The 13,791-nt window shown below is 47.3% G+C and overlaps 1 protein-coding gene across 1 annotated transcript in view; it reads left to right on the top strand.

Moving 5' to 3' along the window:
* Positions 1–10,913, top strand: part of LOC115458807 (chromosome-associated kinesin KIF4-like) — a 210,843-nt gene extending 199,930 nt beyond the window's left edge. Inside the window, 4 exon segments of the mRNA XM_030188620.1 lie at positions 580–735; positions 1,100–1,216; positions 8,375–8,497; positions 10,348–10,913. Coding sequence (XP_030044480.1) covers positions 580–735; positions 1,100–1,216; positions 8,375–8,497; positions 10,348–10,548 — 597 coding nt within the window. The 3' untranslated portion in view covers positions 10,549–10,913.
* Positions 10,914–13,791: the final 2,878 nt, after the last annotated feature.

Below are 13,791 nucleotides of genomic sequence, written 5' to 3'. Positions count from 1 at the left end.
TCACGTTAATCTATTTCTGCGAAAGGCAGTGAGCTTAGACATAAGGTACACAAATTTACTTTGCTCTGGACCTGAAGAAGTGCAGGGGTCTCCTGCTGCTTCCAGGCTGTCGTGAGTGATAGGCGATCTGCCATAAATATATGATGTCAGCCTGCGACTGTGTATGTAATTCGCTGGGTCCGAAATGGAGCAAGCAGCTGGCTATAGTTGGGTTCACCCGAACTCCCAGAATATCTGACACCCAACCTGCTATCTCACCCCAGTATCGTTGAGCTTTGGGACAAGACCACCAAATGTGTATAAAGGTGCCCAGACCCCCACAGCCACACCAACATCTATCAGATGCCTTCCCATATATAGCTTTCAGGCGTACTGGGATGAGATGCCAATGGTATAGCATTTTATATCCATTCTCTGTTAGACTACTAGATATAGAGACCTTCAAAAGGTTTTTATAAATCCCTTCCCGTTCCCAGATCTTCTTCCCATTGTCTAGCATACTTTAGGGGGGACGGTAGCTGGCCTGATCTAGTATGGCTATTCTTATGTAACAGCAGCCATGTGACCTTTTTGTCTCAGCCAAGGAACTACAGGCGTACTACGGCCAGGGCTCCAGGCTTGACACCACGCATGAAGCTAGAGGAGCTCATCTCGGAATCGGAGGAATCACAGAATGAGGAAGAAGATATAGAATGGATTCCCAGTAAAATTAGTAAACTTGCTAAGAAGATTGGGGTAAGTCTGGAGGCTGCTGTAACCTGAGGAAACATGAGCTATTGTAAATGGACCTGGTTCAGGACTAGCCAAAGGAATGAACTGGCAATCAATCAATACATTGGCTGGAATCTCTCTCTGGAGATCAGGTCTTTCAGGCTAGCACAGGATTGGCTGGGACTGAGCTCATTTCAGCTGTAGAGACCAAGTAAATGAGACCAAGTAAATTAAGTTTCCAGGAAGAGCTATTGACCATCCAGTGTGGGCAACATATGGACAGTAAGAACAGCTGTGGGTTCACACCCTGTTGTGACTCTGGATGTAGAAGGTGCAAAAGCAGACGGTCTAACTTTTTTTTTTTTTTTTTTTGCTTTTGTCTCTACAGTGTTCCTGCAAAGGCTGCTGTGGAAATAAATTGTGTGGCTGTCGGAAACATAAGATGGAGTGCAATGAGGGCTGTAACTGTGACCCTGTTAAGTGTCGAAACCGTGAAAATTTCATGGTGTGTTAAGTGCTACTGAGATCCCAGCTGGGTTGTATTTTGTCCTGAAATTCTGGATTAGGCTGTGACTTTTGATTTGTTCTTAATGGTGGTGAAATCTCTAAGTCTAATCACTAATAGAGCACCCTCACCACTACACTAACTACTAGGGCTATACTGAATATTCTTATTTGATTTGGCCCCAAATAGTGCCTAAAATACATTATTCGTATTCTGCCAAATATCAATTTTAAATTCAAATATAATCTGGGGCTCTACCATGCTAAGTCCTACTTGACCTGATTTCATGTTGCTGCTTTTATTATATATTCAGCCAAATAATTTTCATTATTCCTCAGCAATCCTCCAGACCGTTCAAGACTCTTGGGTTATGCACTCCTACCAGCAGAGGGAGACTGAGAACACTAAAACTTCTTATACAAGTAGCCTGTGCAGACCTTCTACTAACCAGTATTTTCTCAGTCTCAGCAGAGGGTAGATGTGTGCAGCCTGTGCAGTGTACTCAGTCTGGTAGGCCCTTTGGGGGTTTCTAGGTTGGGTTGTAAATGTTAGAGAACCCACACTTGGATCTCTATTACAGGGTGTAAGTCCTAAGGGGCTTCTTATTCCCTGTGGGGTGTCACACCCGGGTGGCCGGGTCCCTCCCCCTGTGCTGTTCCTCTGGAGGACTGCTTAACTTCGGCTACAGACCTCGTTCTGTACCCTTGAGGAGTTTAGGCATCAGCAACGAGGTTTTAAAAAAATAAACGTTTTTAAAAGGCGGCTATTTTGGCCGTTCTTGTGGCAGTTCAGAGATAAAACGTCTTCAAGGGTGTTCTTGCCTTAGGTGGTTTTGCCTATTAGTCTGTCAGAGCACAAAGCAACTGTTTGTTTTTATTGTGTTCGCGGCCATTATGTCTAAGCCAACGAGGTGTCGATTTTGCGCGAAGCGCGGCGTTGAAGTGAAACGTGGCCAATGTAGATTTTGTGGGGAGCCTACGTTGTCAGCGTTCTTTGACCCCTGTGCTTTCCCCTGAGTCGGCGGAGGAGTTGGGCGGCGATTTGACCGCACATTCCAGGCCGGCAACAGCGGGGGCCGGTTTTGGCGGGAAATGCGGCCATTTTGGCTGCGCGTCCCGGTACTGCCTCGACGGAGCCATTTTTGGCAGGAAGCGCAGCCCTTTTGGCCGCGCATTCCGTACCGGTTCCGGGGGACCCATGTGTGGTGGGAAACGCGCCTAGTTTAGCCGCGGATCACGCAATGGATCGGGAGCAAGGGGGTCTGTCGCGGAGACTGAGGGAAGTGTTGTTGGGGCTTCAGCAGCGTCGGGGGGGGGGGGGGTCTGGCTTCCCCCCTGAGTTTGTTTGGTCTCTGTATAATGTCTGGAGAGCTGGCCTCTCTCAGGCTGTTTGTTCCCCGGGGGCTGCTAGCTCAGTGGGAGTTAAGCGCCCGCGGGTGGATATTTCGGAGCCTATGGAGATACTTTTTCTGCCTGGGTCGGACGTTTGGAGTGACCCAGGAGAGGAGGATCTCTTAGATGTGTCTGAGGATCAGGATGGGCTAAGGCCCGGGGAAGATTTCTTCAGTGGTTCGCATTTTTCATAAGGAGGAGTTGTTAGAGCTCATTGATCAGGTGATCTCTACTTTGAAGTTTGATCCGGCGGCCACTCCCTCTGCAGAGGGACCCCAGGTAGATTCCTTAGTTAAGGGGATTCGGAGAGCCTCCCGTTCCTTTCCCATGAATTCAGACATTAGGGACATGGTTTTTCAGGAATGGTCTGTGCCGGAGGCTGCTTGTAAGGTGTCTAGGGCTATGGCGCGGCTGTATCCCTTGCCTCCAGAAGATTTGGCCCTGCTGAAACCACCTACTGTGGAGATGCGGTGGTTACGGCAGTTACTAAGGCTATGGCATTCCGGTGGATGGCAGTACAGCCTTACGGGATCCTCAGGATAGGAAGCTGGGGTCCTTTCTGAAGCGCAGCTTTGATTTGTCGGCTTTGGCCTTGCAAGCCTCTGTGTGTGGGGGCTTGGTAGCCAGAGCTTGTTTCCGTTATAGCCTTGTAGCGCTATAGAAATGCTAAATAGTAGTAGTAGTAGAAGCTCTTGGATGAGCCTGCGTTAGATAGGACTGGTTTGGTACAGGACCTGGCCAAATTGGAGATGGGGTGTTCGTGTTTGGCAGACACCCTTTATGATTTGCTAAGGGCTTCTGCTAAGAATATGGCTCTGGCAGTGACGGCTCGCAGGGCTCTTTGGCTTAGGGGCTGGGTGGCAGATGTGGCCTCTAAAGCAAAGTTGTGTTCTCTACCTTTCAAAGGTTTTATGTTGTTCGGAGAGGACTTGGGTAAACTGATGAGTGGTCTTGGGGATACCAAGGTCTCTTGGTTGCCGGAGTTATGGCCTAAGGCGGCTAGTCGAGGTGGTTCGGCTAGAAGTCGGTTTAAGGATGCGAGGCGGTACAGGCCGGGCAGATTTGTGTCTCCTTCTAAAAGCCGGTTTTTCCAGCGGATGCAGTCCTTTCGAGGAGGTCGGGACTCCTCCGGAGGTGCCGGAAATGGTAATGTCCTCCTTATGAAGGTGTGCAGGTCCAGCCTCTGGTGAAGGTCGGGGCGCGACTTCATCTGTTTTATCAGGGGTAGACCCAAATTACTTCAGATCAGTGGGTGCTGGAGGTCGTTTGTGACGGTTATGCGCTCGAGTTCAAGCACCCGCTGCTGGATCTGTTTCTTCCCTCTCCTTGTCACTCTCAAGTCAAATTAAAAGCTATTCAAGAGACTCTGGGTCGCTTAATCCAGTTGGGAGCTGTGGTGCCCGTTCCTCAGCACGAGCTGGGAATGGGTTGTTGTTCCATTTACTTTGTGGTGCCGAAGAAGGAGGACCAGTTTCGACCCATTTTAGATCTCAAGAGGGTCAATGGGGCGCTCAAGGTGCCATCCTTCCGCATGGAGAGACTGCGCTCGGTCATAGTGGCTGTTCGTCAGGGAGAATTTCTCATGTCACTGGATCTCACGGAAGCATATCTGCACGTGCTGATTCGAGAGGCCCATCAGCGTTTCCTTCATTTTGCTGTTTTAGGGAGGCACTTTCAGTTCTGTGCTCTGCCTTTTGGTTTGGCAACTGCTCAACGCACCTTCTCCAAGATAATGGTGGTGGTAGCAGCGGCTTTGCGGAGGCAGAGAATTCTGGTGCATCCGTATCTGGACGACTGGTTGATCCGGACGAAGTCTCGGGCTCACAGTGTGGCAGCAACGGCTCAGGTGGTCGCGTTTCTGGAATCGCTCGGATGGATAGTGAATGTAGTCAAAAGTCAGTTGATCCCATCGCAGAGTCTGGAGTACTTGGGAGTGCGGTTCGACACGGCAGTGGGTCGTTTTTCTGCCGGATTCTCGGATCGCCTCTCTTCAGCAGCAGGTCCGGCTGTTAATGTCCGTTCAGAGTCCGACGGTTGAATGTACCTTCGGGTTCTGGGCCTCATGGCAGCGACAGTAGAGGTAGTACCATGGGCCAGGGCGCATATGCGTCAGCTTCAGGCGGCTCTGTTGTCCAGGTGGTCTCAGGTACACAGTTTGGAGTTGCAGTTGCCATTGTGGGGGGCTCCTCGGCGCAGTCTCCAGTGGTGGCTGTGCTCGGCTCATCTGAAAAAGGGCATGCCGTTGGAACCTCCTCAGTGGGTGATTCTGGTAACCGATGCCAGTCTGCTGGGCTGGGGAGCTCAGTGTCTCGGTCAGTCTGCACAGGGGCGGTGGTCGATGGAGGAAGCTCAGTGGTCTATCAACCGAATCGCCCTCGTCTCCAACCGGCTAGCTCTGTTGGCGTTTCGCTCAAGTGTGGTCGGAAAGGCGGTAAGAGTCATGTCCGACAACGCGACAGCGGTAGCGTATGTCAACCGGCAGGGCGGTACAAAGAGTCCTCGGTTGGCAGTCGAGACGGCTCTGCTCATGAGTTGGGCGGAAAGGCATCTAGTGCAGATTTCGGCGCCGCACGTGGCCAGGGTGGACAACGTGAACGCGGATTTTCTAAGCAGACACATGTTGGTCCCCGGAGAATGGTCTCTGCACCGGTCGGTGTTTGACCAGATAGTTCTAAAGTGGGGAATGCCAGTAGTGGATCTCATGGCTTCAGCACAGAAAGCTCAGGTTCCTCGGTATTTCAGTCGGTGTCTGGATCCGTGAGCGGAAGGGATCGATGCGTTGGTCCTTCCGTGGCCTCAGCTGTACGTGTTTCCCCCGTGGCCCTTGATAAGTCGAGTCCTACAGAGGGTAGAAGGTCATGCGGGTCCGGTGTTGTTGGTGGCTCCGAATTGGTTGCGTCTGCCGTGGTTCGGGGATCTGATGTGCTTGTTAGAAGACGAGCCTCTGCGGCTGGGGGGGCTCGGTGCTGTTGTGTCAGGGTCCAATTGTCATGCCGGATCCGGATTGGTTCTCTCTTACGGTGTGGCCCTTGAGAGGGGAACGGTTGAGAAGGAAAGGGTTTTCGCCTCAGGTGATTCAGACGATGCTGAAGTCTTGCAAACGTTCGACGTCTTTGGCCTATATGCGTGTGTGGCACATATTTGAAGATTGGTGTGGGGACCGGGCGTGTGTCCCTTCAACAGCTTCTGTGTTGTGCATTTTAGATTTCTTGCAGGATGGTTTTGAGAAGGGCCTTTCGTTGTCATCTTTGAAGGTGCAGCTTGGCTGCTTTGGCGTGTTTTCGGGGTAAGGTGCAGGGCAGGTCGGTTGCGTCTTCCCCGGATGTGGTCCGTTTTTTGAGGGGGGTGTAGTTGCTTCGTCCTCCTCAGTGGGATCTTAATATCGTTCTTGACTCTTTGGCGGGTTCTCCTTTTGAGCCCTTGGAGTCTTGTTTGATAAAAGACCTTACTATGAAGGTGGTCTTTTTGGTAGCTATATCGTCGGCTCGCAGGATTTCGGATATTCAGGCTTTTTCATGTAGGCCTCCGTTTCTGTGGTTTTGTAAGGAAAAGGTTTTGCTGCTTCCAGTCCCTTCGTTTTTGCCTAAGGTGGTATCCTCCTCTCATGTCAATCAGGTGATTTTGTTGCGGTCTTGGAGGACCGGACAGGGGAAACTTCTCAGCGTCGTTTGGCAAAATTGGATGTGCACAGAGTGTTGAAGGTTTACTTGCACAAGTCAGAGGAATTCAGGTCTTCGGACAGGTTATTTGCCCTTCATGGGGTGCCCAAGAAGGGAGCGGCTGCTTTTAAGGCATCTATAGCTCGGTGGTTGAAGGATGCCATCTCATTGGCTTACATATTGCATGGCCGTACGGTGCCGGTGGGGCTCAAGGCACATTCCACTAGGGGGATGGCGGCTTCTTGGGCAGAGTAGTTTTTCCACTGGTGGACATTTGTAGAGCGGCGGTGTGGTCCTCCCTACATTCTTTTGTCAAACATTACAGAGTGGATGTTCAGGCAAGGGAGGATACCAGTTTTGGAGCTGCAGTTCTGTCCTCTGGGCTTCGCAGGTCCCACCCTTAGATGTGTTTGCTGCTTTGGTACGTCCCAAGCGTCTTGAACGGTCTGGAGGATTGCTGAGGAAGGTGAAATTAGGCCTTACCTGCTAATTTTCTTTCCTCTAGATCCTCCAGATCGTTCAAGAGCCCACCCAGTGTATCGGACAGTTCAGTAGATATTTTCTTTAGACTTCAGTTGCTGATATTTCTAGTAGCTCCTGTGATTTGGGTCCTGGAGTTTTACTAAGGGCAGTTTGTGGTACTGTTTGTGCCCATCTGCAGTCGAATTCCCCCGTCTTAAGGGGAGGAGATCTGAGTGTGGATACAGTGGTTTTGTTTAGGTGGAGGTGTTTTGTTCCTCTGCTTTGTTACTGTTTTACTGGTTAGTAGAAGGTCTGCACAGGCTACTTGTATAAGAAGTTTTAGTGTTCTAGGTCTCCCTCTGCTGGTAGGAGTGCATAACCCAAGCGTCTTGAACGGTCTGGAGGATCTAGAGGAAAGAAAATTAGCAGGTAAGGCCTAATTTCACCATTGTATTCGGCCGAATAGTAAAATATGCTTTTCGATACAGCTCTACTAACTACACTGGAGGTTTGACCCAGTCACATGGGATTGCCTGGCAAATCACAATCTATAATAACAGCAGATAAAGGTCTGCCTGGTCCATCCAGACTGCCCAGCAAAGCAGCCAGGGTCACACCCACCACTCTGTACAGATCAGTCATTCTTGATTAAACACTGGTTGGACCAGAAGAGGTCATGTTACGCCTGTTTAATTAAATTACATTGGCTACCTATTAAAGCATGTATTTTTATATTATGCTGGGTGTTAAAGATGTTTAATGGCGCATGTCCAGAATATTTTCCTTATTCTATTGTCACCTTCATCACAAGCTATTGATTCTTGTCTTATTTATTTTTACAAAAAAGTTAAGTTTAAAAAGTCTATCAACTTCATTTCCTCATCGTTTCTGCATGGGGTTCTTTACCTGCTGATTTTAGATTCCCTCTTATGTGCTGCTTTGCAAGCAATTGAAGGCGTATTTTTTTAATAAATTGTTTTATTAGGCTGGTTATTTAATTGATGCTCCTCTTTTCATCTGTTATAATTGTATAATTCTATTTTGATATCCGCTTTAAATCTGTATTTGGGAGTTGGCAGACTACAAGCATCATTACCATTGGCAATTTGCCATCATGCCAGCCACATATAGGCACTTATATATTATTCCAAGACTGCATTATATTTGCAAAACCAAAAGTATTTCTAACAGTATTATGTTAATTTCAATGTGAAGATGTCTTCCTCCTCCCCCTTGAGCTGTACAGCACCCTCACTTTTAGCATGCACAGACTTGACCTTTTTCTGTCTTTCGCCATATGTGGGGGACAGCCTGTAGAAATCTGTCTGGCATTGCCCTTTGTTCCTAACTACTGGAATTGAGAACCATTTTATAACTTGGACAAGTAGCTGAAACACATCCAGGCAAATTTCCAATATGGGGGAGTGTTTTCAATACAAAGGGGCTTGCCTCTTATTCCGTTGTGGGTCCTTTGCTGTTGTGTTAAAGTGATGAAGATTTGGGGTACTGACTTCCTTTTCACTGAGGTGTCCGTTTATATAACATTAATATGCTCACGGCAACCTGCAGAAAATATCAAAAGGCCAGTACCAGCAGAAACAATGATGAGCAGAATAATATACCTGTCTTTTTTTTTTTTTTTAAAGGATGGCACAAGCAGTGAGGATCACTCTCAAGATTCTGAAATCTTTCCCAAGCTTCTAGACCTCACCGAGGTGGCATCAGCAGATTCCTTCTTCACGCCACCTTGTGTTTCACTTCCCAGCAAGGTACAGATTCTTCTGGGTCTGTTAGATCGGGAGGGAACTGACACTTCATGGCATAACTGGGATAGAAAAGAACTGGCATTGTTCTTGGAGGGTGGTAATGAGTTATGGAGAGGACTAACCGTGCATATCGAGATTGGTAGGTGGAGGTAGAGTTGGCAGCATGCAGTGTATGAAGAGGGTTGGCATTGAATGGGATAGCTTTACATGGGAGGTATTCAGCAGTAAGTAACAATATGGGGTGAAGGTAGAGAAACCACTGGGGTGGTGGAACAGGAACATAGAGAAAAAGTTCTAGTGGAGTAGGAATATGAGAGTAGGGAATCTTGTCATATAGTGTTGTTATAAATACATCTTGAAGACTCAACATGGAGCCATGTTTTAGTGTAGCCACCTGCTACAGGAGTATAAAATTAAAAGGTAAAAAAGTAATAGATACAAATTTGTAAACATAAAAAATACAATGTATAAAACACAAATATTAAAAAGGCAAATTTTTACAAGAATGCGATGTATAAAACCAGAGGATTAAAAAAAAAGATGAGCCACAGATGAATATCTGAGTATCTAATCTGAATATGTATAAATGATAAGTGAAAAATGCTCGCCAAGAGCCACAACAGATAATGAATTACATTCTATGGTGGCTATGGCTCTTGGTAAGAGTTTTTCACTGATTTATACACTAGTAAAAAAAGGCCCGTTTCTCACACAAATGAAACGGGCGCTAGCAAGGTTATCCTCTGAGTTCCATCTTGGCCCCCTCCCTCCCCCCTTCTCATCAGAGTTCAAGGCCCCTCTCCTTCTCCTCTGAGTTCCAGGCCCCCCTCTCCTCCGAGTTCCAGGCCCCCCCCCCCCCCCCCCCCCCCCCCGAGTGCTAGCCCGACTGCGCTGCCTGCCCTCTTCTAGTCCTTTGCCTGCTCCTTGCATGCCGCCCAGAATTTTAACGTTCTTACCTCAGGGTCCGGCGGCAGCAGTGAAAGGCGAGCAGACACGGTGCTTCAGCCTGCCTTCCCTTCTCTCTCAGCTCTGCCTCTGGTCCCGCCCTTGCAGAAACAGGAAATGAGGGCAGGACCAGAGGCAGAGCTGAGAGAGAAGGGAAGGCAGGCTGAAGCGCCGTGCCTACTCGCCTTTCACTGCTGCCGCCGGACCCTGAGTTAAGAACTTTTAAATTCTGGCCAGCACACAGGAAGGTGAGGAGCAGGCAAAGGACTAGGAGAAGAGGGCAGGCAGCGCAGGTCGGGCTAGCACTCGGAGAGAGAGGTAGGGGGCCTGGAACTCGGAGGAGAGGGGGTGAGGGAGGGGGCCTGTAACTCGGGGGTGAGGGAGGGGGGCGATTCTCCTGCAATTCTCTCCTTCCCTCGATTTGTACCTGAACGTTCTCTGGCTGGCTGGCGCTGGCTTCCCTTCCCTCACTGTTCCGCCCTCTGATGTCATTATGTTTTGACGCGAGGGCAGGGCAATGAGTAGTTATGGATGTTACAAATGCAGGCATCCAGACGTAGAACATTGGAGTTGCAAATTATTATACAGGATATTCAGATTTGATACACAGATATTCATCTGTGGCTCTCATCTTTTTTTTTTTTTTTATGCATCGCATTTTTGTAAAATTTGCCTTTTTAATCTTTGTGTGTTACACATTGTATTTATTTATGTTTACAAATTTGTATCTATTTACTTTTTTTACCTTTTAATTTTGCATGTATTTTAGACTCCTGAGACAGGTGGCTACGCTGAAACATGGCTCTGTGTCAAGCCTTGCTGGTGGAGGTTGACGTTTGATGGGAGCAGGGCTGAGCAATGTACAGAAGTATGGCTCTTGTAGTAAGTCCTTTTTAATTCTGTGACAGGTGCTGAGAGAGATCAGTGACTTCAGCCAGGTGGGGTCAACATTAAAGCTGCAGAAGAAGCCAAGTCCCAGCAGAATCTTTACCAGTAGCTCTGATATGGAGGCTCAGGAAAACCAGATCTCTGTGCTAAAGAAAAACAAACGTGTTCTGGGCAGCAGCACCAGCTTTTTCTTTGACTTGCACACTGACGAGAGGGAGTGAACTCAGCTCAGTCTCATGTAAATATTTGTGTGAAAACATGGGGCAGAATAGCAGTACCAGGACTGGAGCGAGGTGGTGGCATGGTCTGCTGAACTTGTGTAGTGAGACATGTAGGATAAGGAAATGTCCGAACAGACGCCTCAAATTGCAGCCTTTAAAGACAGACTGAATACATCTGTCCCAGAACTTGAAAGTGGAAAGGGCAGCAGTTCAAGGGGAGCTTGAAAAACACAAACGCTGGATTTTGAAGCATGATCAAGGCTACTGTTCTTCCTTTGCTGTTCTGAAAACATTGGACAACTTTCTCTTCTGGTCTGTTTTTTAAGTCATTGTCATAAACCATTAATTTTTGTAGGTCTTAACAATAAAGAGATTTAGTGTAAGCCATTCATTGAGAAGGTTCTTTATGCCACTATTGGCTGTACATGCCTGAATAAGGTAACACCACTGGGGTAAAAATGTGCCCCCAGATGAGTGCCTGCATTATATCTGATTACCTTAATGCTAAGAGTATGGGTGACAGTGACGGTGCCTGTGCTGGCACTTGTACAGGGTACTAGTGTCTGGGGCAAGCTTAGGGCCCTGATATGCTAAGTGTTGTGATTATTTCACACAGAGGATATTTTTGCATTGTTTAACTTGTGAAGTCCCTTTCTGTGAAAAAAAAATGTTGCAGTGACCCAAGGATAGAGGATTTCACTTGGCAGCTCTGTGGTCAGAGGGGTAGTTGGTCCCAGTATCCAGTCCCCCTTAACCCCTTCCCCCCCCCCCCCCCCCCCTCACCAAAGATAGAGTTGGGAAAGCTATTGCTGTTCTCTGGAAATGAGTTATGAGAGAGAGCTACCTTTTAGTAACTACCAGTTGCTTGTGACCTGAATTGGCAACTATTGAAAAAAGGATGCTGGGCTCAAAGGACCTCGGGTCACTCAGCGTGGCTTTTATGTTCATGTGCAACATTTCTGTCCTGGTCTCTTCCTTTCTCCAACTGCAGCAGGCATAGTCTTAGCCACTCCCTTTCCAAAGTTGGAGAAAGGAAGAGACCAGGACAGAAATGTTGCACATGAACATAAAAGCCACGCTGAGTGACCAACTCCCCTGGAAGCTTGTCCCAGAAAAATAAGCATGTCATCTGCAAAGAGATTTTATATTCCTTTGGGCCTAACATAATCCCCTCTGTCGGCCAAAAGCTGCAGAGAAAGCATGAATAACATAGGGAAAAGGGGACATCCCTGCCAGGTTCCCTGTGAAAGTGGGAGTAAGGTCGCCATTAATAAGAATTTGGGCTATAGGAATGCCAGGGCTCCCATTAAAAATTCTGCCATTATGCCAAACTGAGGTTAGTAACCAAGAGTCCCACAAGGTTTTGTGAAATGCTTTTTCCACATCTAAGCTCTCTATGAGCATCATCCTGTTTGGTCTTCTCCCTGTAACATCTCCAAGGCCTGAAGAATATTGGTAGAGGCATATCTGCAAGGGACAAAGTCTGTTTGGTCCGCATGCATCAAAAAGGGAAGAACCTTCCCTAGGCGACTGACCAAAATCATAGCAAAAAGCTTAATGTCTCAAAGAGATTGGGCAATAAGAGCCCAACTGCTCCCTACCTCTTCCCAACTTGGATAATACCACAATGGTGGCATGTGTCACTCTTACCTGTTCTGAGTCCAATTTGAACACGTCTTGACAGAAAACTTGAAAAGGACCCACCAACTTAACCCCTAAGATCTTGCAATATACTGGTCACAAGCCATCGGGTCCTGGGTGCCTTGGCCAATTTCAGTCGCATGATTTGCCAACTGTATCACCTGTCCAGATATGGGAGAGTTGAGCTCCTCCCTCTGCTTTTGAGTTAGGGAGAGCAGTGCTCATTCCTGAAACAATTCAGTCTACTTGTCTGTGTCCCTTTATCGTACAAAGATGTGTAAAATTTTGCAACAGCAGCTTGTAACATCGAGCCCTCGAGTTTTAATTCATGTAATTGCGTCTCAGTTCTCTGCATAACTAGAGTGGCTAATTTACCTGTCTTATTCCCCCACATATGCAATTTTATATTTGTATAATTGTATATTCTTGGAGGCCTTTTGGTTCAGCACTGCATTTAATTGCTTCCATAGATTAAAAAAATTCCTGTCTTGTGTTCTTATCTGACTTGCTCGTCATCGCACCCCAGAGGAAGTGCAGTTTTGTATGCCAAGTCTAAAAGTGCTTTATCTTGCTCCTTTCTCGTCCTAGTGGTATATGCCAAAATATTCCCCCTCATAACTGCTTTATTAGCCTCCCAGTATGTCATCGGAGATACATCCTAGGGATCATTCTCCACAATATTATGCTCCCATTCCTGCCGGAGAAACGTTTTGAAATCTGAATCTAATTATAAAGTCGGGTTCATCCTCTAGCAGGGAGTACTGTTACCCTGCAAAAGTTCTAGAACCACCCACACCGTATGACGATCAGAGATCACTCTATCAATACCTGCACTTTTGGCTGTAGTTAAGAGATGGTGACAGCAAGATATAGTCTAAGCGAACATACACTTTGTGGACATGGGAGTAAAATGTAAAATCATAATCATCCAGGTGTAACATTTGCCAGATATCTAAAGCCCCAGCTCCTGCATGACAAAGTTAACCCCATTATCAGCTACGCCTCTTGGTCTCGATTTGAGGGGCAGTCAGATGTTATGTTGAAATCCCTGCCCAAAATTAATTATTACTACAGGGGAGCCAAAACAGCCAGAAGATGGGAGAAAAATGTATGAGAATAAACAGGTGCATAAATGGAGCACAGATCAAGCTTCTTACCCCAAATCTCTCCTGCCCATAACACATACCTTCCCTCCTGGTGTTGTATAAGTTTGACCCAGACATGGTGTGCGCTTATGAATAAGAATCACAGCTCCTTGCTGTCTCCCATTAAAGGATGCAAATGCCAAATTCCCCACCCAATCCTTCTGTAATTTTTAGCATTTTCAGAAATAGTGACGTCTCTTGCATAAGCAGGATGCCTACCTGCATGTGGGAAAGAGGGACCCTAGTTATAGCTATGTCATGCAAGGTTCCATGTTAGAAGTCGCCGACCAAGAAAGGGATCTAGGTGTTGATACGTTGAAACCTTCTGCTCAGTGTGCTGCGGTGGCTAAGAAAGTAAATGGAATGTTAGGTATTAGGAAAGGAATGGAAAACAAAAATGAGGACATTATAATGCCTTTGTATCGCTCCATGGTGCAACCGCACCTTGAATATTGTG

This window comes from Microcaecilia unicolor, unplaced genomic scaffold (assembly GCF_901765095.1).
Source record: "Microcaecilia unicolor unplaced genomic scaffold, aMicUni1.1, whole genome shotgun sequence".
Lineage (NCBI taxonomy): Eukaryota > Metazoa > Chordata > Amphibia > Gymnophiona > Siphonopidae > Microcaecilia > Microcaecilia unicolor.
This window is presented reverse-complemented; position numbering and strand designations above follow the sequence as displayed.